The following is a 27,388-nucleotide window of genomic DNA, read 5'->3' as shown; positions in this document are numbered from 1 at the left end:
CTTTGGATTTTCCCTCTCTGCTCTGTTCTGCCTGTGGTAAGACAGAGATAAGTGGGCCAGAACAAAATGTCTGTCATAGCGACTGTCACTCAGGTATTTGCTTGGCCTGCAGAGACGGACACAAACCTTAACTCGCCCAGTGATATGTTACACTAGAATCCAGTGTTAAAAAAATGTTATCTGATATTTAATTTGGGAGCTACTTTAAAGAGACTGAGACTATCTAGAGACTGAGTGATTCTGCTATTTAAATGTGTTCACTGCGAAACACATCTTTACAAGTTTACATCTTATCTTTAGCCATCCACAACTTTTTCTTGAAATTATAAAATTACATTTACAGATTTCCATTTGTTCCTGGCAAAGATTTCTTTGTTCCTGGATTTTTCCAAAACAAACATCGCTCTTTTGAAACAAGAGAAATGTGCCAGATTGCTGCTAGATGTAGGAAGTTGTTGTTTAGGCGGTTGAATGGGTGGACCGTTAATGGTAAGGTTGGTGGTCCGATTCCCTAGGTTCTCCTGGCCACATGTTGAAGTGTTCTTGATCAAGACACTGAACCCCAAATTGCTACCGATACTTCAGGTAAAAAGTAATGTAAGTAACATGTAAGTTGCTTTGGACAAAAGCATCTGCTGAATGTAATTTAGAATCATGAAAATGACACAGATTCTTGAAAATCTTGAACAAGTTAATTTGGACAGGTTTGTTTTCCAGTGTTCGGCTGGGTTAAACAAAGTGTTGTATGTTTGGATAATGAGCCTTGTATTCCTCTGCTGTGCATCCTAAGCATGCTTTTTCCCCCCATTTGAATTATATAATAACACCTCATTGACCTCTGCTGCTCTAATACCTCCATGAAGTCTCTTCTCCAAATTATAGCTGATCCAAGCTAGGCTGGCTCTGCACGTTGCTTACTCTCAGCTCATTATCCATTTCATATTTACTGATGTTTTACAAGAGGGAATTTAGCAGGGGAGATTTAAGATGACTTGTCTTATTTACAGCATTAACAGGTTGAGTTAACAGGAGCAGTACGGCTGCCAGAGAAGCAGTATTTTTTTAATATATATCATTTTAAACAGTGAAAACAGCAAGACAAAAATAGTTTAGGTTTAAACTAGGGCTGTCAGCATTAACGCGTTAATCGCGATGCGATTAAGGGCCGAGCATAATGCGTTAAATTTGTTTAATCGTATTAATCGCATGCCGCCATTTATTAATTTATTTTCACTTCACTCGGCTTTGCGTCGTGCCTAACAGGCTACTATTTTGCCGTACTTCCTCGTAACACATCCTGCTGCAGCAGGAATAGCAACGCGGATTTCGGTGCCTCATTCTGGTGCCACTGATATGCCTGCACTTCTCTCTGATGCTCTGAAACAGATGCACATGACGCTAGTTAACACTATACTCGACAGCAGCTAGCGTTAGCCTACTGCTAGCTAGTAACTGGATTAAACACGGTTACAATGCTGACAACTAACGCTAAACGGTGTAAAGTGTGTCTGTATTTCACTGTAGAGGATTCCAACACCGGGATGTAACAATCTGCAGCTGCCGTTGTCGGAAAAACACAGACGGTACGTTCAATGAAACTGGTAATTTACAGCCTCGTGGTGCATTCAAAGTTGTTGTTAAATGTCCTTTTCCCATCTGGTGGTTGTTTTTGTCATTCAACAGCTATTTACTAGTGAAATAAGTTATTGTTATAGTGATTACATTATTATTAAACATTTAATTTGGACAATATGGCCTTAGCAATAAACAAGCCATTCTTTAATGTCGCCAACTGTTTAGTACCCTTCTTTTTTTAAACTTTCTTAAAAAGTATTGGTTCAGGCACCGTTAAGGCACCGGTACCGTTTTAAAAGTACCGCTTTAGCACCGGTATCCAAACCAAACAATACCCAACCCTAATATTGACTCTAGATTCAAATGTGTGACTAGATTAAATATATAATAAACAAATACAAATCTTAAAATCAAGTTCATAAAGTAATTTTCTTTGCATTCATTTGATTTCCAATCAAGATACACTGGTAAGAATTGCTTTCCATTGTTAATATGTACTTAAAAACAGTTCTGAAATGCAAAATAATAGAATTTGAATCATGTGATAAAACATGCGATTAATCGCGATTAACTATAGAAATTCAACGATTAATCGCGATTAAGAAAATGTAATCGCTTGACAGCCGTAGTTTAAACGTAGTTTCTAAAGCTTGGCAGAGATGGTCAGGTGTGTGGAGCAGCAGTACAGTATATGCAGAATGGGACAGATTTAGCGTTTGTGTAAAAGATGAGAGGATAGGAGCTGCAGAAGAGGACAGATGCCGTGAAAGAGCAGCGGTGCGTTTACTTTCTGGCACGCATGACCTAGGACTAACATTATGAGTGTGAGCATTCAGCTGCAAACCAAAAATAATGCAATTGGGTATTGTTTATTTAAAAACATAATGAACTGAAAACACTGTCTTAGCTTTAATATTACTAAGAGGCTGCACTGTACAACTTTTTTTTTTGCATATCATTTTTTAAATTAGGAGAGAGCACAGGATGAGACAGTGTTTTGCTAGCCATTTGTATCAATAGACTAAAACAAGCCAAGCTCACAGTTAGGGTGATGGACATGTGCCAGGCTTCATCAGTAGCATGGAAGTGGCGCAGTAATTAGTCAAATGAGGAGGAAGTGAAGGAGATGCTACGGAGAGAGAAACCCCCTGGGGCTCTGTCTCCTCAGCAGGACCTCCACGGCCCACTCAAATACTGATACACACACACACACACACACACACACACACACACACACACACACACACACACACACACACACACACACACACACACACACACACAAGAAGACACAACCATGCAAAGACAAATTCCTGCATATAACAAAACCTAATGTGCACAGTTTCACTCATTAGAGGTCTTTTAGATACAGAAACAAGGAGCACACATACCCTAAGAAATTATGTACATGCCCACAATCAATTCATTTTTATTTGTCACATAAAATCGTACAAGGTACAATTTCAGTGAAATGCTATCCCTTCAGCTCCTTCAACTTGTGCATGATTCATCATAAAGCAAAATGTGGCCGTCAGATTGGCACACAGAAAAAGAGTCACCCGGTTGAATGGTACCAGCACTCCAGGATCCAGCCAAGTCTCGGCGAACGGACACCACAGCTCCCAGCATCCCGCTGGAAACCGACACAGGCACAGTGGCACTGAGGCCACACAGCTTACCGTCTGTCACCCGCACACTGGCTAGCACTGTGCCCAGCAGAGAGGTTGAAGTCGGTGTTTAATTCCTCAACGCTTGCCTTGATGCCTCCTCTGATGTAGAGATGGAGATTGCTTGATACGTGGACCAGCAAGGGATCACACCCATAGGTGGTAGCTGATATCCATCCTCACCTTTTCCTATGTGTTCACTCTGATGTTTACATTTGAAAACTTTGAGCAGGGAGGCTAGCAGAGTCAGCAGAAGACTGGTGAGTTGATTTTGTGATATTGATGAGCGACACATAGTCATGAGATGGCCACAGAGGGTCTTGCTAGCTTGAGTTTATCTTCACCTTTTCCTCAGTGTTTACACTCATACAAACATAGACGCACACTCATCACGTGTTCTTTTGCTACTGTTGTGACTTAATGCGAGGGGATGGGAGAAGAAATTCAGATGATTGTATTTTTTGCTAAACAGCAGCCCCTGCCTGAGACATTACTGTGACAATATACCGGCTGTCTTAGAGCTACATAAAGTATTGAAAAGGGGGTGGGGGTGGGGAGGGGGTTGAGGAAGTCAAGAAAATAAGAGAAATAGTGTAGGGAAGAATTATAGGAAGGATATTTTTGCGGATGTCTATTTGAGAAAACCTAGTGGAAGGGAAAAACAATTCCCTACCATCAGCAAGTTAATAAATAGGCTGCAGTTTATCTCTGTCTAAAAGACAAATACCCTGACTGAGGATGGAAGGGAGAAGAGGAGCAGGGGAGAGGTTGCCCCACATTCCCTTCATCCTTCCTCGCTCCAACAAGTCACTTACTATGAATCCTTCTGTCTGATAGTTGCCAACTGGCTGGCTGTTTTTCACCGAACAAGTCCTGTTCTATCCTGCGATCACACACCACTTCTGCATGACCCTTTGGTTCTGCTGACAGGGCTAATTAATGAATATATACAAAACTGGGCAGTTAAAAGATCGCTGTGGGCTCCATCTGTCCAGCTGGTCTTGTTTGCCTGTTGGTTTGTGCCGTCTGTGGCTTGGCGTAGTGAATATCCCCTCTCACACTGTCATATTGGCATGCTTTATCTGTTAGGAGAGTCCGATTTTTTTTAATCTGCTCGTTCGGGAGCAGAAGTGGATGAATGATGATGGAAGACACGGTGTTCAAGGTCAGTTTTACTAAGGATCTTCATTGTCTCTTGGTCAGTTAAACTGGACTACGATGATGAATCAGTCACGGCTCTTTGATTTCGAATCTCCAAGCCGTGGCAATCACTAAAACTACAATTACAAGCACTTCCAACAGCCTTCAGAGCTTGTATAATGTGACACAAGTGAGCTCTGGATGAAGATGATAATCACATCACTTAGGATGATGGTAAGATGGAATGAAGCAGTGAAGACAGCAAGTTTAAATACACTGATTACATTTGAATGAGACTGTACAGCACCTGCAGGTGAAAATGCTATTTCAGCGAGGAGATTAGGCAAGGCTGAGTGTATGCAAAGTCCTGTCTCTGTGGGGTGTTTGTTCACGTGTGTGTGGTTGCGGTTGTGTGTGAGTAAATAATGTTTCTCTTTGTTCAGACCTGTTTGTATCACCAGCTGACAATCCCTCTGATAATGTTACAGAAGCCAACGCACTCTACCCCCCTCCCCCCCTCCATGTTATCTTTCTGTTTCTTTCTCTTTCTAATCTCAAACTCTCCCCAAAGGGTGTATGTAAATATTTAGCTCAACCTTTGTTTTATATGATGAGTGCCTGGATGCAGCCCGCTCTGAGTTACTTGGTACTGGCACCCTGTGTTGCCTGTTGGAATCATGTCTATTTCTTTCACATGCACTATAACTGACTTTCTATTAGAAATTGGTTATTTACACATCTTTTATCAACAGTAGATAATGTATGTGCAACATTAATCTGTGGGCTTTGGATATCTCCAGCCTGTAAATTTACAGCTGTCATTTCACAATTAACAGGATCTACTAGTTGGTAGGCCATGGTTGTGTGTGAGTGTCAATTAACCATTCATTAGCCTCTACACCCCATAGTAATTGTTGCATGTTGGATGAGGGCTAACCAATCACACTATCTCTGGTAACGTTGGATGTGGTTGCTGGAGTGTAAACTTCCCCAAATGCAGTAAAGAGCAGGACAGAGCTGCTAATGTTAGCCTAATTCTGATACCATCAAAGACCAGAGTTGACGATTGCAGCTTATGTTAGAGCACATAGACACTATTTTCCTAACACTTTCAGTCTTTGTTTTTCAAAAGACAAAAAAAAGACACCACCCACCAAACACTTTAAATGCTTAAAGGTCCAATATGTAGGAATTTCTCCCATCTAGCGTTGAGATCATATATCGCAATCAACTCTCTTGCACCACGCAGTTCAAAGTACGTATTGCAGCTACGGTAGCCTTCACGCTTCAAAAAGCCGGTCTCTTGCTCTTTTCAATATCCTTTTTCTGGGCGAAGAAGAAGACTCCTGTTCCTGAAATTTGGATTTTGAAAATCGTGTGGTCCTCCATGTTTCCTTCTTCAAACTTGCCGGGGCCAGGAAGCTACGATACCCATTAGCAGCATTAGCAGCACTTGTGAGTTAATCATGTGACAGCGAAAACGCGAAAGGCGGAGCAGTATGTCCTGTATGTCCTTTATTGGCTAACGTATTTCAAGATGGCGCATGAATATGGAGCGTCTACCCCAGTTCATGCAAATGCAAATGTAAAATTTCAAGCCAAAAGGAATACTTCAAATTGATGGTGAAGGTAAATATTCGGGCAACACAGATTTTGATAATGAACAACTAGGGCTGTACGATTATGGCCAAAATGATAATCACGATTATTTTGATCAATATATTGATCACGATTAATTATCACGATTATTTGTTGATTTTAACCAAAACAAATTTTATTGTCACATAGGCTAATTATAACTGCTTTCACATCCATATTGTGCTACATTCCTCCTTTGTTGAAGGATACTATGAAGGAGTATGCCATTTCAGCTGTTGTGCGACCGCTTTCCAAACATGCGCGTTTGCCGTGAAAAGATACAGGCAACGCAATTTTCTGTTCACGTTAACGGCACATGTTAAAATCCAGTGCCAATAGGGCTTCTACCGGACGAAATAGCAACGCGGATTACGGTGCCACTTAAATGTCTGCGTTGCGCTTTGATGCTCCAAAACAGACGTTAGAGGCAACAGAAACATTGCTGCATGTCACGCTAGTAAACACTAATAACAGGTTACACAGCAGCTAATGTTAGCCTACCATTAGCTACAGTAGTAACTGGATTAAACACGGCTAAAATGCTGACAGCTAAACGGTGTAGTGTGACTGTATTTCACTGTAGAGGATTCCAACAGCGGGACGTACAACAGTCTGCCGCTAAAGCTATGAGCTAACCGACACAAACTAGCACTGGTCACTGCTGTTGTCACAAACAACACAAACGGGACAAAATGTTGTGTTTACTGGTAAACTGGTAAACCTCGTGACAACTTATGACCGACTGCTATCTGTTGTGGAATTTTCCTCAGGTTACTCTGTCCTATGTGACTGTCTAAATCTAAACTAAGCTGCGTGGTGCAAGGAACAACTCTTATTGGCTCATGGAGGCACGTGATCAGAGAGTGGTTTATGGAGCTTTGGAAAAAAATCTTTGATACAGAGCGTTCTATGAACACAATGAAGCATTTTAAATATTGCTCGATCACGTGAATTTGATCGTGGGAAGCCAAAATCGTAATTGTGATTAAAATTCGATTAATTGTGCAGCCCTATGAACAACTAAACACATTACACACTGGACCTTTAAATGCTTCGACATGTGGATGAATCCAGAGCTTGGCAGACTTCACTAGTAACATTTTCTACGCTATGGTTGGATAATCGAGCGGTCAATGTGCTGTTGCATTCACTGAATAACATTTTTTTAAAGGAAATCTTGTAAAAGCAAAATGCAAATCAGGCTTCAGATTTCTTGTCTATGGCTGATATACAATCACATATCACTTAGATATCACTTGGCAGACTTTATTTTTTTTTTCTGTTGGCGTGATGGAGTGCCAAGCCCTGGTAGACAGTCAGAGGGAGTACTGTATATGCCATCAGAGCAGGTGGCAGATTAGCTCTATACATGTTGTCCATTTCTGACACACTGATCGGCCTCTTTTTCTCCTCTGTCACATTGGGACAGAAAACCTCCCCTGAGACGCTAGCTTCACAATAGCAGTCAATGTTTCTGCTTTTTCTGCATCTGACTGGACTCCTCTGGAGGCTTCCAGCCCTATTGAACTATGAGAGGCTTCTGGTGTGTTGTGTCTTATCGAGCTCCTCTGAGGGGCTGCTGCTCCCTATGTGTTCTCTCTTATTGAACTCTTCCCGGGGCCCGTTAAAGCCGGGTCTGCTCGGCAGAGCCCACTAATATTCCTTAATGATGTGACATCTGTCTCTGTCAACCTCCGCGCAGCAGCCAGACGCTGCCTATTGTGGCTGACTTCACAGAGAGATAAGCAGTCCTCTCTCTCAGACACAGGCGAAGGGATAATAACATCAACACTACCAAAGAACATCAGTACTACCAGCGAACATAGCGAAAAAGTCAACAAATAAGTCTTTATACAAAGTGGCAGAAGCAGACGGAAATCTTTTTCATTTGTTATCATTTTTACGGTTTTGACTTTCCTCTGCTGCGTTGATGACAAGAGGACATTTTGAAAAATTCAAGCTTCATGCGATAACACCAGTTGGTTTTGAAATTCCTATGCTGTGTATTTTTTTGAGTATGCGGATTGACTTGTGTGATGAGTGTTGGGAGCCAGCTGAATCTGCATAGCACTTTTTAACAGTGATTTTCTGGAGTCTCGCCACCCTCTGTCTTCCCATCTGTGTGTTTACAGTGACACTCAGAGCTTGGCACACTGGAACCAGTCATCATGGCTAATGATGAGAATGTGAGTATGGGTGACATGTATGAGCTGCACAGAGGGCGTGAATGTGAGTTTGCGCACGTGTGCATTTGCATGTCTCACTGTGTGTGTGTGTGTGTGATTTTTCAGTGTGTACTTCACTGTCCTGACTGCCAGATCAAGCATATTGGTCGCGATTGGCATAGTTATTTCTGTCGTGTCCTGTGTGAGCGTTAGCAGCATAAGGTTGGATTGGCCGTCAGTGGCACTCTGCAGAGCCACCTCTTCTCTTTTCCTCTGAGAATGACAGGCCTACACAGAAAGCTGTCCAGGCGTCACAGCCTCGAGCCAACAGCATAACTGATGAACACTGCTAATTTTCTCCACAGCCTTTCCAATCCATGAGTTATCATTCCTCTTTACAAAAAGGACGGGCACCACAAAACAGTCACATCCTTTTTATTCCCTTTTTTTTAATTTTTTTTTTTTTTACTGTTTTGAGTATGTTCTTTTTTATATTGTAAAATGCTACTTAGAGCTGACGTGTGTATAATATAAATAAGTTGTAACCGTGCCCATAATCTTTCAATCAAACATGTTTCCAAGTAAATAAATGAATACATTGGTGGGTATTCGACTTGTTCCCTTTAGAATAGCTTGTTTGCTCTATTGTGGGGACGTACACTGTGAAGGCGGTTACTTAAGACACCAGTACCAGTTTGAGCTACAGTACTTATCTCCAGTGATACTTAGATGTAGTTTGATAGCAAGTTTGCTGTACTGTACACCAAACAACTACGTGATTAGATACAATTTGCTCTTAATAGCAAGATTGTTTTACCTTTTTATAAATGTAAAACATTACTTCTCTTAGTTTTTTTTTAGTTTTTTTTTTACTGTTGCTGTTTATTTCTTTTACAAGTACATACAATTGGTTTGCCTCAGCTCAAACACTGCATATGATTCTGAGTAAAGTTTCCTGCCACAGTGATTGGTTTTTCTCCTGCAGCTGCCCCATTACCTTGGAGTGAGTCAAGCTCTAAAGCCCTCAAATATAATTTCAGGCAGGATGATGTGCTTATGGCCCTTCAGTGATGATGGTCACTCATCTCCAACCTCTAGCTAAAGGGGATTTAAAGCTCCTCAGGCCTATCGTGGCCAGCATTACCACGTGCTGTCAGTCTGCACCCAGTGCTCCTCCAACCTAATGCACATTGGCCGGCTGCTACATTCTGGGCTGGAGCTCTGTCTGGTTGACAGCACAGCTCAATCTTCTCCCAGAATGGACTTGGACCTCATCTGCCTGTTACAGGAGCTTTTAATGGCCAACCTGTCAGAGAGATGAGCTACCATATCTTTATTGGTCTCTCTTTGTATTTTTATTAGTCCATGTAGAGTGATGAAAAGAGCAAAACTGTCTTTCCTCAGGCAAACATAGTGTTTCCCATACAAAATGGCAGAGAAACTGATACCATTGCTGTTTATGTGGCACTACACAATATACAATAGACATAGGTCACTGGAGAGGAGGACAAACTGTGTAGGCGGATACAGTACACTGCTGTTATGCCCATTTACACTTAGGGAGCACATGCCAGCTCAGGTATATGATACTGATCTGTCATCGGTTAGACTTATGTAAATGTAGTGGTGGGTAACGTGGACATAATAATAATAATAATAATAATAATAGCTTTATTTATATTGCACCTTTTAAAAACAAATGTATGATGTGCTTTACAATAAAAGAGAGAGGTAAATAAGATCCAGAACTTAGAACTTAAGATGTAACAATATACAATAATATAACTATTTAAAACAAATAGCATTGGTTAAGAAAAAGCCACAAGATAAAAGTGAGTCTTAAGAAGAGATGTTAAGGAAGATTACTGAGTTTGCCAGCCTGAGATTCTCAGACAGGGAGTTCCACAGCTGAGGGGCCCAGACAGCAAAATCTGGTCACCTTTGTTGACAAGTTGAGATTTTAGAATCTTAAAATCAATTCTAAAACTCACAGGTAACCAGTGAAGGGCAGCAGGGATTGGTGTGATGTGGTCACTTCTCTTAGTGCGAGTTATAAGCCAACAGCGTTTTGTATCAACTGCAGTCTTTGGATGTTTCACCTGCTGATACAAGAATAAAGTGTGTTGCAAAAATCAAGTCTTGAGGCGATAAAAGCATGGATGACCTTTTCTAAATCTTCGCTGTCTCAATTGGGCAAAGCAGGACTGCACCACTTAAGTCACCTAAGTATCGAAAGACAATTCAGAATTAAATAAACCCTGAGGTCACGAGCCTCTTTTCAAACGCAAAGGCACCCAGACTAGAGGACTATAATCACATAACTATCAAAGCTTGAAATGTTGACATCAGTACAGTTTTTTTTAAACTATTTAAAAAGTTTGAGGGAAATTGTTCAGATTGTGTGTTTTTAGTACAACAAAATCTCAACATTGTCACATATTCAAGATAATATGCTGGGAAAGATTATGCTATTATGTGTATGTTATACTGTAATGTCTTGTCCTTTGTACTGTCCAGTCCTACCGAGGACCCTCTCGAAAATGAGATGACACATCTCAAGAGGTATTCCTCGTAAAATAAAATAAAAATAAAAAATAAATATTGAGCGATGATGAATGGCCAGGTTGAATTATTGCCTAGCCCTGTTTGGTTTTATTTTCTGTCCTCTGGCAAACAGCATAGAAGGTAATGTGTAACAGAATCCATTACGGGTTGACGAGACACTCAGCTCACGAGACGAGACGGTACACAATATTGGGTTCACAAGACGAGACAAGATTTTAACTCTATTCTTAAGAAAACGTATGACATAAATGACGAAATATGTCTGTAAATATAGTCTTTTATTCAATCGAGAGTCAAAAAATTAAAAACGAGCACTGTGAAACTCAAATGGCTTCTCTCCTGTATAGCGAACCTCCTCAGACCTAATAACTGCGGTGTTTCCACTGGGAATCCAAAATGCTGCCACACAAACTATTTAAAAGTGACGAGTAGGGTTAGTTACCGTTCACATTTTCACCGATACCAGTACCTGAAATTTGGTGCTGGTACCCAACGGTACCATTTTATGGTACTTTCCCTCTGTAATAACAAAAAAATTATTTTAGTTGTAAAAATAATTCCTATTTTGTTATTTATTTAGAATATTTTACATACCACACAAAATAAAACACTCCTCTCTCCTCTCTACAACGTAAAAAATCAAATGATTATTCATTTCTTAACACTGCAATGTAACTTTTATTCTTGTATTTGTATCTTATTCTATTTTAGCCGGTTTTATTTTCATGACCACTTTTAATTGCTCTTTAATGTTATGTAAAGCACTTTGAATGGCCTTGTTGCTGAAATGCATGCAAATAAAGTTGCCTTGTCCTACAACCTCCAGCCTGTCAGTCAGTCACCAGGGCATAGAGAACGCTGTTGTGCCTGTCTGTCTCGGAAGTGTAAAGTTAACTGCACCGCGATCTCGCCATTATATTATATTGCAGCAAACACTGTCTGCGTGAAGTTTTGAAAACTGTAACCACACTTGCGACAAATTTAGTGGCATTGCCGTGACTCACTGTGACTTAAACAAGCTGCTGAGGCAACGTAGTTTGCTCCGTCTGCACCGCAACTCTGCGTGTGTGTGTGTGTGTGTGTCAGAGTTGAGCTCTGCTCTCTGTGAAAGAGAGGACAGAGAAGTTCGCACTTTCGCGCTCTCAGATACCAAAATTTGGCACAGCTTGATTTAACATGAATCTGTCCTTGGTAGATGTAATTCTGCACTTGTTTACTGATATCGCGAGACGACTTTTCACCTCAATGAGAAAAATCTTCACGTTTTTAAATCGCAAGATCTCGTCACACCTCTTGAATACACAATACATGTCAATAGGAAATAAACTGTGATCTGTAGTTTTTGCCTATTATTGATATTGTATGAATCAGTTTAATAGTGACTGCTTTTATTTGAGACCTGGGTGCTGGCCTGCATTTACAGTACAGTGTCTGCGTTGAAGCAGCTTATTTTCATACATTTTGAACCACAGTGGTTGACTTAATTTGTCAATGGTTTGCTGGCTCTATACGTTGAGGAGGTAATTAAGCAGTGTATTTCCCAATGAGGCTCTTTGATGAGTGTAGTAGCAGGGACTACATCATAATACAGTGCATTCGAATGATTTCAAATATAGATGGAGAATGCAGGACAAGTAATGGAAGTTATTAGAAAGTTTTTTTCCCTAAAAAAATACTTCCTCAGCTTCTTTTTTTTTTCCTGCAAAGGGTTTACCAAAACAAAGTTGGACCTTGCTGTATATTAATACAAATAAATATACTGTATATTTTGGAATCCCCACATAAAGCAGTATGAGTCTTATTGATCTCTTTCTTTGTCTTTTGCTTTTCATTTAAGCTCAGAGTAGAGAAGGCTCTGCCTGTAATGTCCTAGAGAGAGCCATGAATCTTCCAGAGAGCACTACCACACATTAAGGGAATGAATATTGATTTAAAAACAAATTTGACATGGTTTTTAAATCGACTTGAAAAATGCATTGCTTAAAAGAGTCAGGGGTTTGTAGTCCGTCAATGGAGCGGAGAAAACTTTGCTCTTGTTTTATGGTTTAATAAGATTCCATTAATGGCTTCTTCCACCTCAAGAAAAAGCCCTCTGAAATGGTGTGTGTCATGGTGTGTGTAACTGTGTGTGTATGTGCAAATGTGTTGGTATGTTCATGTGCATAAATACTCACGTGATTATTGGACTCAGGTCTGAGTCTCATTTAGAACCGAGGGGTGATGACTAATTCCTGTGTGTGTGTGTGTGTGTGTGTGTGTGTGTGTGTGTGTGTGTGTGTGTGTGTGTGTGTGTGTGTGCGTGCGTGCGTGCGTGCGTGCGTGCGTGCGTGCGTGCGTGCGTGCGTGCGTGCGTGCGTGCGTGCGTGCATGGACTGTTGAATTGCAGACTACCTCATAGAAACAAAACTAAAATGATTGAACCACCTGTCTTACTCATCAAAAATTAAATATTTAATAAGATGTCTTTTTGTTGCATCATGATGGAGTATGCAGGCTTCACCTTCACATTTCACTTTGAGAAGTAATTTAAAGTGTTGTTTGAAACTAAGCAGGATCCCTTATCCCTTAGAGGGCGGCCAAAATAAGACACCAGGCAATCTCATCAGAGTGCTCCGTTGGCATGGTCTAAGTTTCTGGGGCCAGGTTTGCCTGCTCAGTGGGCCGGTGGAGGGAAACTGCCTCTGGCTGCCTGCCCAGCCTTCAGCTTGACAGAGACAGATCGTATGAACGCCAGTGTTTTCTTTTCCTAATTGCTGCACATCAACACATCAATCCCACAGACATAATATTTCATACCAAATCAAGAGATTGTTACTTTGGCAAATATGAGACAATTTGGTTTATAAACATTCAATCATGAGACTTCAGAATCAGGCGTTGTGCTGATTTCAATCAGGTTTGATCTAATTGACGTGGGTGCTGTTGTGTGTGGGGATTGAATCTCAAACATCCTGGATAGTGACTAAAAGGTCACGATGATTACTTAACTTAATCACATGATAAATACAAACAATGGCTTGCTCATTGTGAACAGACCCAACTGATCTGCCCACAAATAGCAGTGGCCCTGTAGGAGACTGACAGGCTGCCGTGCTGCGAATACTCACCTCTAGTTTGTTTTGCAAAATGTACAGGCTACACGTGTTTTGTTTTTACAGTACCTCTATCTTTTACTTTTTTTTAGTGCACAATCATTACTTGCACTTTGTTGTCAAACTGTGTAGTATGTGTCTCATTCAATGGCTGAAAATCAAAGATAAGTATAGGGTATCCCCAGTTGTTTAATGACACGTAAGAAAGCATTGCTTCACAGATTTTTGGTTGTAATTATGCTCACACTACAGTCGACCAATAAACACAACAATTGATGCAGATAGTCAAGCTTTGCTTTATCTCACTGCAAAGCTTTCATTTGTAAATAGTAATCTCTGTAACTGGAATGAAAGTCACACTTGCGCACTTCAGAAGAAATGGTTACATCTGGTTGTGTCACTTTGGCAAAGGAAAACCAACTAGCCACATCATGCAGTATGGAACAAACACAATGAACCACTGCTTCTCAACATTGAAACAAAAACAGCATATTCCAGATGTTTTCGGTCTAGTTGACATGAAATGCACACTAATAAAAATCTCTTTATGTGGTATGGTTGACCATTATGCTATACCTTCTTCTCTGGAGATTTGTTGCAGCCTTACTCACAAATTGTGATTATATCAGTTCTCTCTGTATGACACACAGTTTTACATCTATGTTTTACTAGATAATGTTGGACTAGACTCCTTGGCGTATTACTCAGGCCTGAGAAGAGCTTTGGTGATTTAATTAAAAAAGATAAATATATTTTAATACTCATGTTTTGAACCACACAAGAAGTGAAACAAAAGCCCTGAGAAACGTTCTAAAGGTCAGCATGTTTGATTGTCAGATGTATGCTGACAAACCAATGAGTTCATTAACAGACTGCTGTTGTTGAGAGCGCTAATCTCAGGCATGACTGAGAAAACAACAGGAACTTGAAATCAACCTCTTACAAACTTTGTTCTCCTAAAACGAGGACTGTGGAGTTCAGAATGTGTTATTTTGCTTGTATTACCTGTATAGTTTGCAGATTTACAGCCAGTGCCAGTACCTGCAGCACCAATATGGGCTACATCAGCTGCCTGTCATTACTCTTCACCTCTCAATGTTTAAACATGAAAATAAATTTTACAATATAGATAAATAGAAAAATCTGATGTTAATGTCTTCAGGGGTGTTAATTAGGGGGTCAAAGATCCCCTAAAAAACCCGTACTTTGCATGCATTGCATTGCATATCATCATCTAAGAAGGGTTTAAAGTGTGTGTAATTACTTGAGTGAATGATTGACTAAATAAGTGAGTTTATAGTGCCTCAAAGTAAGTGCAATTAAATAGACATACAACTTTGAGTAAATGCAGCATTTTGAGCCTCACATTTAAGATTTAAAGCCCTAATTGCTTAAAAATATTCAGCAACCAACAGGCTTTTCCTGGGTTTTCTTCAGAAGAACTATACAAAATGGTTTTATGGTGTGAAAGTGGGTCTTGCAGTGTTTTAGGGCAGCAGGATAAGTGGTAATCCCTCGGGTGGTGCTCTGTTGTAGACTACAGATTCTATAGAGCCTGGGCCGCTGAGTCAGCCTTCACAATTCTTTCAGGGGGAGCAGACTAATCTCCCAAGTACGTTTCTGTCAGTGGTCCAAGCATCTGTCGTTCTGCCTCTGGATGCCCCTACTTTCCAAATATCCCAGTCCCTTGTGCATCCCAAACCCATTTCTCTTACTTGCTTTTGTGTGGTCTGTGTCTGTTTAATTGGTCTTACCTTATTTCATTCTGGTAACGCCCCAGTAAAAGCGCTTGATGTATTGCTGTTTCTGATTAAAAATGTTGTAATTCCTATTTGCACTTAAACTAGGGGATTATGGTCCTTTATAGGTAACCAAAATTAGCCGGCATGTTTGGTTTATTTTGGATGACTTTCAGTAACCCGTTGGATTAAATCACAAATGTGTTGTCACCAAGCTGTGAATAAGGCTGCTTGTGTTAGTTCCAAAGGAGTTAACATTGTGGAGATACAAGATGTTTACCCAGCAGTGAGGATCTGCTGGAGTTTGCGTTTATTTAATTAGATCCTGACTGCCAGACTGCAGCTGGCTAGCTAAGTGCTTTGCCATTAGGGCTCTGTTCTGTGTTTAATGCTGCTACAGTGCTGAGGCTTATGGGTATAACGCCAGGCTACATACTGTCTGCTCTACAGTAAATGTTTACCATCTTGTGTGCTACCTTGAGAATAATCAAACAGGTCCTCTGTGGTCTTATTAATTAAACTAATGGCTCCTGTAATTTGACCTCTGATTCCCTGTGTTCTCCATCTGCAGATTTATAATGAGAAGAAGAGCCAGTTTGAAATCAAGAGAAACAACCCCAAGGACTTGGTGGAGAGAGTGGCACGGGACATCTCCAAGCTGCTCAACAGTAAGAGGAAAGCCCTAGAGGTAAGAGGATGATGCACCTGTGTACAAACATGCACTACTATAAGATATGTAAAACACAACACACACACAACACGTCATTACATTCTCTGAGCTCTGATTTTGTGCAATCTTTTAAAAAATATTTTTAAGACTTGTGAGAAGAATATTCTGCTTATGTTAGCTGAGATGGGTATCATCTTCAGTGAGAGACTCATACAACCACGATGCACCACAGAGCGCCACAGGAGGTCGTTCTTGCCTGTGGCCATCAAACTACAACTCCTCACTCTGAGTGTCAAACTGGTCTCACAACACATATTTCCATATCACATCTCTATAATCACATCACAAAATTACTATTGATCTATTAATAACGTGCAATATCCAACATTATTGTAGTCTGACATGTTTCAGCTGTTTGTTTACTGCTGCTGCGTATGTTCACACTGTACTTTATTTACGTTCAATAGGATTAGCGTTAGTTTAATCCGTTTTTAAACTCTTTAACCTAATCTTACTTACACTTTATATATATATATATATATATATATATATATATATTAAAGATATATAGTAAAGAAAAAAGATATATAGTAAAGAAAAAGAGCAAACAAAACAAAAACAAGGGTTTGAAACTAGGATAAACACTTATTAACACTAACTAACAAATACTAAAAAAATTCTAAATATTTACAAGTTAATGTTGTGCAGGTAGTATGCCTTCCGCACGATGAGTTATTAGCAGCATTTTGTTGGGAGTGTTCTGATGGAAGGAGATCATGCTTATTCCTTCCTTTAACTCTTGTAGAAAGCAGTGTAATTTATTGTTGAAATACAATGATTATATTTTGTCGATTGAAAGATAGTTTTTTTTATTTTAAATTTTTTATGGGCATTTACGCCTTTAATGATAGGACAGCTCAGACATGAAAGGGGAGAGAGAGGGGGAAGAGACATGCAGGAAAACCGTCATAGGTCAGACTTGAACCCTGGACCTTCTGCATCGAGAAATAAACCTCTATATATGTGTGCCCGCTCTACCAACTGAGCTAACCGGCCACATTTTGAAAGATAGTTTGAGCAATGCATCGAAAGAATGTTTATTTCAAAGGTCCTACATTTTGGAGTATTATTATTACCAGCGTTCTGCTCAGACAGCCCTTTGATTAGTTAAAAATTAGTTTCGCTCTCACAGTGGGGAACCTCTAACCCATTAGAGAAGAAGAGAGAGGGGGATACGGAGGCAGGAAAGATGAGTGACAAGGAGGAAAATGAGAAAAGTATACCCAATCAATTTTTAATTTTTAGAAGCCAGAGATAAAGAAGAGGAACATTTGTATATTGTATATCAGTATTTAAATACTTGAAATGTGGATTCTAAAATCAAAATGTTGCACCCTGTTTAATAGTCTGTCTCACTTTATATTTATTATACAATTATCTTCACACTTAATATTACAGGACATGTTGAGAGCATATATTTCCCAAATTACCTCATAAGAATTTGTATTATTGTTTTTAAATCTGAATTTATTTCCCCCCCACAATGGCAGTGAGGCACTCCTTTTAATCGGTTGAGTGATTCTCATCATCTCCACCCACATTCAATTTAATTCAATTTGATGCAATTCAATGCACATCTACACATACAGCTGCATATACATTTACACACACTGATTCCTTTTTATCACTGGGATCATCTTTCTTATCGTGCATGAGCAACACAGATACACTGAAATTGTTGAGGCTGTAATATGCTTTTAAGACGTATAATTCAAACCTTGCCCTGCATTCAGATATGTATATATTCCCTTTATCATACAGTACATACACATTTAGAAAAGCTTTCATGTCACAAAAATCTTTGGCTTACACTTCTGAACACTTTTATCAGTGTATGCTGAGTACATGCAAGGTATAATTTGAAATTCATCCACAAAGCACCTTATTTAAAGGATGAGGGCGACTGAAGGACTGTCCACTTCCCCTCCCTCTGTTTCTGCCTTGATATGGTCACTCAAGGCGAAAGCATTGACACTTTTTAACACAGTTGAAAACTTTTAAAGGGGCAGGAGTGTATATATTTTAAGAGCATGAGGTCTTGTGGGATGAGGCTCATTCGTGCCAAGGAGCAGAAGTCTCTCAAAGGCACAGGTTAATTCTACAGCTTGGATCCTGAAAGGGGAAAAAGCGTTACTGTACGTCTCCCGTGGTCATGTGCAGGATTGGATTTGGAAGGGCACTGACCATACACACACACACACACACACACACACACACACACACACACACACACACACACACACCACATCCAAACCCACCCTAACCTCCATGGGCCACACTGTCACCTCACATCCTGTCTGAGAGATTCACTCAGGAGGGAGGAAATGAGGGGAAAAAAGAGAAGGGCTGGAATGAGAATGTCTCCCTGGGGCATGGAAAAATCAAGAAAATGATGTTCAGAAATTCATAGATTTAAAAATGAGCAGCAAGCGGGAGAGAAGGAAAGAGGGAGCGGGGGGGGGGGGAATTGGCAGTTGGAAGAGAGAAAGACTTTGGGGGAAAAAATCGAAAGAAGAAAGCAGAGAAGAGAGGAAAAAAGACTCAGTGATACAATTGCAAAAGAGAACGAGCAATGCAAAGAAACAGGGAGTCATTATAGTATATAAACCTGAACAAAACATATGCAACAAGTTAATATGTTTCATTTAGGCAGATTAGGATTTATTTTGGCTACTGAAACTAAAAATTCAAGACTGTTGGTGAATAAATTCATGTGGACTTATTATTCATACGGGGTGAAAGCCATGTCTTAATACAGTCTGTAGATAAGAAGGTCTCAAACTCCGCTCAGCACAGTATTGACAGCGTTTTATATTCCGGCCCGTTTCTACCCCCTGTAATGGTTATTTAGTCCTGAATATTTCTTGCCACACATAAAAAAAAGAGGAAATGTGTGTATGTGTGCACAGGCATATGCGTGCATGCAAAACGAAATTATTCTTCTGCAACCTATTTAAAAACTGCTCAGGGTGATTCATTGTAATTCATGTTTATATTACTAATGAGAAAATACACATTGACTCTAAATACTCAGATACCGACATAAAGTGGGGAGGGATGCATTTATTAGCACTCTGGATTAAGTTGCTTTAGCCTTAATTCCTAAATTAGTAACACATTGTAATCATTTAAATACTTATTTGGAAAGGGGTGAAAAACAAAAGTTACAGTTGGTGAGTTTTCTAGGGCTGCCACCTCTTAGTCGATTAGTCGACTAATCGGTCGTTTTGGTCTTAGTCGACTAAGATTTCTTTAGTTGATGAGTCATTTTTTATGCTTATTCATGCTTAATTACTCATTTCCAAGAAACTTATGAGCACATTTCTGGTAAGCACAAGATTTAAAGTGGTGCTTTTGCAGGATTAATTGTGGAGAAACTCAGTTTTACAGATGGTTCATTAACTACATTTATATGGTGCGTTTCTAGTCTTAACCACCTCTCAAAGAGCACAGCTCTGTCGATTACATCAACTAATCGATTAATCGACAAAATCATATAAGTGTTAGTCGACTAAGAATTTCTTTAGTCGAGGACAGCCCTAGAGTTTTCCCTTGCTTACCTGGCCATGCTCACGCTATAGCTGGGGTTATTACTGCAAGATACAGTTTTTGGCGTGCAACAGTCGGAAAAGACTGTTGCTTGCCACAAACTGTTTGTATACTTCATTTCATCTATAATATTGACATTTGACATAACTAATGCAGCAATGTGTAGCCTACTTGCTTTCATAAAAACAATATTGACAAAGACTATATAACTATAATATGAATGTCTATAAAATATAATTGCAATGTACTGAAAGTTCCCCTTACTGAAACAAAATGGAAGCTGCATTAGCCTCCATGTTTATTCTTTTCCTTCCCTTGTCTTAATCTCTTCCACTCCATGTCCTTGTCTGCTCTCTCTTTCTTGCCTCTGGCTCCAGCCGTCTTCTCAAACAATGATCTGATTCTCAGGTCGTTGCCAAAATTCAAATGTAACACAAACCCCGGTAGGCTGACAGGCTTGCATGTTGCCGCTGGACACTTCATATAAATCTTTGTTTTTTAGAGGCAGGTTGAAATGCTGTATGATTCAGGAATGCTTCCTCTGATGTTCAACATTTTAGCTTATTTCAGTGGCCCTGTGAGTTGCAGTATAGAGGATATATTTATTCATAATTGAAGGGTTAGGGTTAGGGTTGTAGAAATGTAAAATGATAATTGGAAAATGTAAAGTGCAATGTAAAAAATCAAATTTAAAATGCAAAGCTTAAATATAAATGCTTAAACTGAAATCTTTGAAATCTTTTATTGATTGAAAATCGCAATGGAAATAAGAAAAGAGAAACATCAAATATGAAACTCAAAATGTGAAATAGAAAAGCTTAAATGGAAATACTTAAATTAAAAACTAAAATAGAAAAATAAGAAATAATTTTATTTTAGCCTTTGCACTTTAGAATTTTCAATTTCAAATTTTATCTTTAGAATTTTACATTTGGCAATTGCCCTTTGACATTTTAAGATTCACCTCTTCCATTTCGATTCAACATTTGGCTTTTCCATTTGGACTTGACAGATGTCAAAAGCGGAGGCGTGGCCCAAAGGCTGGTGGGAGGGTCTGAAATGAAAAGGGTGCAGAGGCACCTTATGGACAGCAGGGGGAGCTGACTGCTGGGAAGCACACTGAGTTGAGGAGCATCTCGCTGCAGCCTGCGGGAAGGCGGGGCTTGACATCAAGCCAGCCTGGAAGCGAAGCTGATATAGCTTCTTGTTTCCTCTGTAATTGGGCACGTGTACTTTTTTGTTCATTTGATTTCCAATTTTGAAACGATATCCAAATCTGAAAAATGGGTCATTTTAAACCTTGTTAATATTGTTGACAATGTGTTCAAACGGAAAACAAGCCATATTTCAGGAAATAAACTTGTCCATGATTCTATTGAGAGACTTCCAGCTGACAGTGGGGTCTCAGAAAAAGTCTCAGAAGTGAATTTAGTGGTGAAATAGCAGACGGAAATTGTAAAAAGTTTCCAGTTGTTGGCTGCTGCTACTACGGCAAACTCTCGATCTAGATTCTAGAATCGATTGCTTTTTTTACAATTTCCGTCTACTATTTCACCACTAAATTCACTTCTGAGACTTTTTTATGCGAGAAATCAACTGTGTAGAGTTTGAATATGGGCATTTTTACAAAAATTGATGGCCAATTACACATTTGCTCCGATGTTGTCGGACTTGAGAAGCTCCAGTCTTACGTGACAGCCAGCTGGTGGCGGCCGGGATCGCTTGCTCGCCGGCCGGCCAGTGATGCTCACAGACCCCGCTGTCAGCTGGAAGTCTCTCAATAGAAAAAGTTTATTTCCTGAAATATGGCTTGTTTTCCGTTTGAACACATTGTCAACCATATTAACAAGGTTTAAAATGACCCATTTTTCAAATTTGGATATCGTTTCAAAATCGGAAATCAAATGATCGAAAAAGTACACAGGCCCAATTACAGTAACTACATGAAAACTTCACTGTTGTTGCATGAAATGTCGTTTGTGTTTAGCCTACATCATCAGTTTCTATCATCTAATGTGAAACAAGAGGCTATATTAGCTTCGCTTCCAGGCTGGCTTGATGTCGCGGGCTGCAGCAAGATGCTCCTCAACTCAGTGTGCTTCCCAGCAGTCAGATCCCCCTGCTGTCCATAAGGTGCCTCTGCACCTTTGACATCTGTCAAGTCCAAATGGAAAAGCCAAATGTTAAATCGAAATGGAAAAGGTGAATGGTCCGTGTACTTTTTCGTTCATTCGATTTTCATTTCATAAACAGGTATTAAAAAACAAAAAACGAATGGTTATTTGATTTTCGTTTTAAAATACAAAATTTGAAATTGAAATACAAGGCATTTTTTCCTTTTCATGGTCAAAAGGGGATGGGAGAATACTTTGATTTTCATTTTCTATTTCATATAACAAAAAATAAACTCTTGCGGTGAAGTTGTCTGCTGCGGGTAGAGACAGAGAGTCAGAGGAAGGCAGGGAGAGAGGGTAATAAATAAATGTGACATTATGAAATAAAATTCCCCCCAAGCATTATCAAGAGTATGTTTCCAGAGTAATTTTAGCCTGTGCTGAAAGCAACACTGGTATGCTACACTGGCGCTGTTGCCTTGGAAATGACAACATCCGGTCTCTGAATATGAAAATAACAGGCTTTTTTCATTTCTATTTTCGAGTGATTTTATTTTTGTTATTTGAAATAGAAAATGAAAACCACAGTATATTTTTAATTTCTCCCATCCCCTTTTGACCATGAAAAGGAAAAAATGCCTTGTATTTCAATTTCAAATTTTGTATTTTAAAACGAAAATCAAATAACCATTCGTTTTTTGTTTTTTAATACTGTTTATGAAATGAAAATCGAATGAACGAAAAAGTATATGGACCACATTTCAACTTTGCTTTTTCAGTTTCCTTTTTCTTTTTTAAATTCAATTATGGCATGATTTTTCCTAGTAGCGTAGTAAAATAATAATATTTTTAATTTGATCTTGCTTCGTTTTCTCTTTGGACTTTCAATTTGAATTATGAATAAATATATCCTCCATATTGACACCTGGACTGGTTGATGAATTTAGTTAAGTTACATACAGTAACTTATCCCCAGGTTTTCTGTGGGTTGATCTGTCCTGTTCTGTGCAAGTTCCATTATTACCCATCTTTAGTTTGAGGCACATTGTGAACAGGAAATTAAGTTTTTTTGAGGAATTTATGCTAACAATTTTTACAGACCAAATAATAACCTAATGGTTTCCAAGTTTGCTGAAAAAAACCTAAGTCGTTTGGTACTGATTACAGGGAAAATAGACACATTCTACACAATGTTCGTTTTCAATCAATTTATTTCAATTCATTGCTAGTGTAATCTAGATAGTAGTTTAGTCAGTCCATAGCAGGTCTGCTGAACATGCAAAAATCTGAAATTTGTGTATAAGCAAGGATACAATTTAACATATGTGGAGAATAAAGTTTATGATAAATGAATAATAAATACATATTTTCTAAATATAACTAAATTGCTTTTTTATTAATATGTTTTTGGGTTGTCTGTCCGTCCGCCCATTCTTGTGAACGCGATGTCTCAGGAACACCTTGAGGGAATTTCTTTAAATTTGGCACAAACATCCATTTGGAATCAATGATGAACCGATTAGATTTTGGTGGTGAAAGGTCAAGGTCAATGTGACCTCACGTCCGTAGCAAAAGAAGAAGAAAATAAGAAAAAAAGGGTCTGTGCAGATACAGACACCGCCACACACTTCTAGTGGGTCATACGCGATGATTGAGAGGGATTACTTCTTTTTAGGAAAATGCTGCTTAGTATAGTTTTAAAATTGTTCAAAGTCTTCACTAAATATATTATACAAGTCTGGACAGACATGGATGTAAACTGCAACTTGACTGTTTGGTGGAGGCATACAACTACGAGGCGGAAATAACTGGCCTGTAAATTCTATTCAATTCAGTTTATTTAAGAAGGGGACAGTGCAAACTAATAAATATTTATATTTATTAATTTGCATTTGCATATAATTGATAATAAAGCATTCTCAATTTTTTGTCCTCTAAACAATATGAAATTCACTATCTAATATTAGTATCTAATAACTAATACTATCTCATGCATGAGACAATAAATAATCCCTGCATTATTTCCCCTTTAGCCACAAGCCACAGTATGACATCATTTAATGATGCACACTGGAATATTCTGTATACTTGTCCCAACTCTGTTATTTGATTATTTTAGGTCATATTAGTTGAGAGGTTACAATATACTATGCTGTGCTGGTAGCAGAAGCTCTGTGAGTGTTTGTGTGCATGCACACATCATATGCACCAGTCTGCATGTGCTTCTTTGTACTTTCACTGTGTCTTCCTATGTGTCTGTGCTATCAGAGCAACAGGTTAACACCTGATCGATGATATACAAGTGTCTGTCTGACAGGCCTTTTAAGCCTGAGCAGCCAGAGAGAACACAGCCCTCCGTGTAACCCGTCATGTGAATAAAGCCAAACCGGTGTGATAGACCTCCCAGACTGATCTGAGCCCTTCCTGTGCTCTTCTTTGTAATGCTCCATATGATCGCCACAGAGGCCTGAGATCAGTTGGACCTCTCAAAACTGTCTGAGGCTGCACAACATCCTGTATGCTGTCAGTCAAAGCCAGGCAGAGTCAAGCTGTCAGTCAGGCCGCTGCTGGGATTTTCCCACCTTGGGGAGGGAAGATGAGGCTAGGAGCTACAGACAGGGATCATGTTACATTCCCATCAGCTGCTGCACAGCAAAACTACCATTGTCAAAGCTCTTAAGTTATGATTTCACAGAGGGAACTGGTGGAATAGAGAGGGGACTAAGGTTGGTCTAATCCAATTACACAGATCTCAATACTGTTCCAATACCACTTAAAGGCTGAAGGATGGCTGCCTCTGGGCTGCACCCTGCTCCCCACTAGGTTGCATATTGAGATGGTTGCAGGGTAAAACCATTGAGATGAAACAGGAAGGAGAAGGGACAAGGCCTGGTTGAATATTATTTCAATATGAAAGCTAAGGAAATGTACTGACAAGTGAGTGAGGAAACATTGTTACACTGGAGGAGTATTTGTACCCAGTCCAGCCGCTTCCCTGATGTATTGTGAAGATATGTCACAGCATCCAAACGTTTATCTTTTTTAATCTTGTCTCTCTTGAAACAATATCAACAATATAGCTCAGACCATATATTTTCCCACATAATTTAATATCACCCTCTTTTTCTCTCCGTCTGTCTCTTCGTCTGTTTGTTTGTTGCTTGTATTACCTTCATGTATCACCATTTAGACCATTTATTGCATAAGTATATGTAACTTCAAAATAAACAATTGAGTGTGGAAATTCATTGTTGACCTTGGAAAAGCCTAGCCTGGCTCCACCCTCCTATGTACTTCCACTCAAGTTTAATTTTCCTTCAGTACACCGTCTGGGTTTGCGGTATATTCACGGGTTTTCTCCGGCTAAATCTTTACCCGTCCAATCAGCGAACAGAGGGAGTGGCTGAGAACGATGACGTTGAGATCGTGTGCTAGTTTGAGTTTCGTAATGGCGACGGAGAAAGATGCAAGCGAAGCCATTCGGTCCGTTGTGGCAACGCTGCCGAATATCCAGAAGTTAAAGCCCGAGCAAGAACAATCTTTGCTGAGTTTTGTTGGTGGCCATGATGTTGTGGCCCTCCTCCCCACGGGGTTCGGGAAAAGCGATGCTAAGCAGATAGTTGTTGTCGGTCTCCCCTCTTGTTGCACATGCGCATGACACACATCGCGACCAAAGTTAGCGATTGGTTATGGCAGATCCAGAGTGGCTCTGGGCAGATCCAATAGTTTTAAACTTCAACAGAGTACCCGCCTTCAAGGAAGTTAACACTTGTCAATGGAGAGTGGCCAGACTCTCTGTACAAATGAAATGTACGAGAGTCTGGTAGGACTAGGCTAGGAAAAGCCTGTGAACACCTATGACTTCGTAAAATTAAAAGATGCTAGTACTGTATTAACTTTAGACAGTCAGGCTAGTTGTTTCTCCTTTTCCAGTCTCTATGTTATGCTATGCTATGCTATGCTATGCTATGCTATGCTATGCTAAGCAGCTGCTGGCTGTGGCTTCATATTGAACGTACAGATATGAGAGTGGTATCAATCTTCTCATCGAACTCTTGGCAAGAAAGTAAATACGTGTATTTCCCAAAATGTTGATCTATTCCAAAACTCAAGGTCCACTTTGTCTACTTTTTCAGGAACTTTCAACCACTTCTCACTTTCTTCCTCAGCAGAGGCAGTTGCTTAGTCATGGAGATACCTAACTGAGCTATCTAACACTACTAAGTGGACCTTGAGTTAAGTTTGGTCAGATTTGTCGAATTAAAAAACAAATTTGGGGATTTTTCTGGTTCAGAACTTACAATATAAGTACTGTGTTACATCATACAGTATGTGTCAAAAAAAACTGGGCTTCTGTGAGATTTTTTAAAACTACAAATAAACATGACAAGCAGGTCTGTTCGATTGGAAAAGAACAAAAAGCAAATTGAAGAAAATGGGAATCTTTTAGGAATGATGGCGATGTTCTGTGACTTTTGCAGTCATGCTGATAGTGATTGTGAGAGATTGCAGGAGAGCTCAGACCGGATACTGTGCAGGGACAGCAAAAGTGTGCTTGACAGAATTAATCAATCAGACTGCGTGGGCCTCCGTCTCCTCCTGACTGTGGAAGCCAAGACGACACCGCTGGGTCAGGGATGGGGAGGGACGGGCCGCTCTGAGTCATCTGTCATCACGTTACATCCATTTATAATTCACTGCGACACCGACTCTTGTGCGTGGCACGCACAGCCAACATACATACTGAAAGGAGTGTGAGCATGCACGTGTTGGCACCAGTATGAACATTAAGATCTACTAACTTAGCAACTTGTTCACTCTGAGCTCACCTGCACTATACAGACATTTTAGAAAAATTTCTGAAATACTTGTTTCCACTAAAGAAATTAAGGAAATTATAGCGGACATTGAACAGTTATCAAACTGCAAAATGGTAGCGATAGGCTGTCGGTCATGCACCTACTTTGCTTCCTCATTACCTTGTCATTCTGACACTAGAATGTGTTCTTGTAACTTAGCAAGCATTGGCAAGAGCAGTAAGCATTACATTTACTTCTAATTGTTTTGTTTCTGAATGACCACCTCAAAGCTGAACCAGCTTTATCAGTTGTCAAAAATCTCCTGTTAACTCAGAATGATTGTCACAGAATACCCAACCCTCATTGGATATTCACACACTGGAGAATTGGCTGTGTAGTGTGAACCTCTTTTTGATTTCACTCACTGTTTCCATGAGGGGAATGCAGCAATCTAAATCTCTACTACTGTGTATTTTTTAATGATTAGTCATACTTGGTACAGTTGTTAAAAAACAACAATAAAGCAACAGTTTTAATTATTGTTACTGCAGTAACACTGGGAGTATAACCACCTCCTTGGACTGTGTAGTTGATGACTTGAGTCGTCATCCCAGC

General features: G+C 39.6%; 1 protein-coding gene across 3 annotated transcripts in view; it reads left to right on the top strand.

Annotated features, from left to right (window-relative positions):
- Window positions 1-27,388, top strand: part of cacna2d2a (calcium channel, voltage-dependent, alpha 2/delta subunit 2a) — a 150,419-nt gene that overhangs the window by 26,323 nt on the left and 96,708 nt on the right. For all 3 annotated transcript variants that reach the window (XM_031301543.2, XM_031301542.2, XM_031301541.2), the window contains exon 3: window positions 16,153-16,269. In XM_031301543.2, the coding sequence (XP_031157403.1) occupies window positions 16,153-16,269 (117 nt within the window). The remainder of the gene's footprint in view (window positions 1-16,152; window positions 16,270-27,388) is intronic.

Source organism: Sander lucioperca, chromosome 6 (genome assembly GCF_008315115.2).
Source record: "Sander lucioperca isolate FBNREF2018 chromosome 6, SLUC_FBN_1.2, whole genome shotgun sequence".
In the NCBI taxonomy this organism is placed as follows: domain Eukaryota; kingdom Metazoa; phylum Chordata; class Actinopteri; order Perciformes; family Percidae; genus Sander; species Sander lucioperca.
Note: the sequence above shows the minus strand (reverse complement) of the source record. Positions and strands in the feature narration are given on the sequence as shown.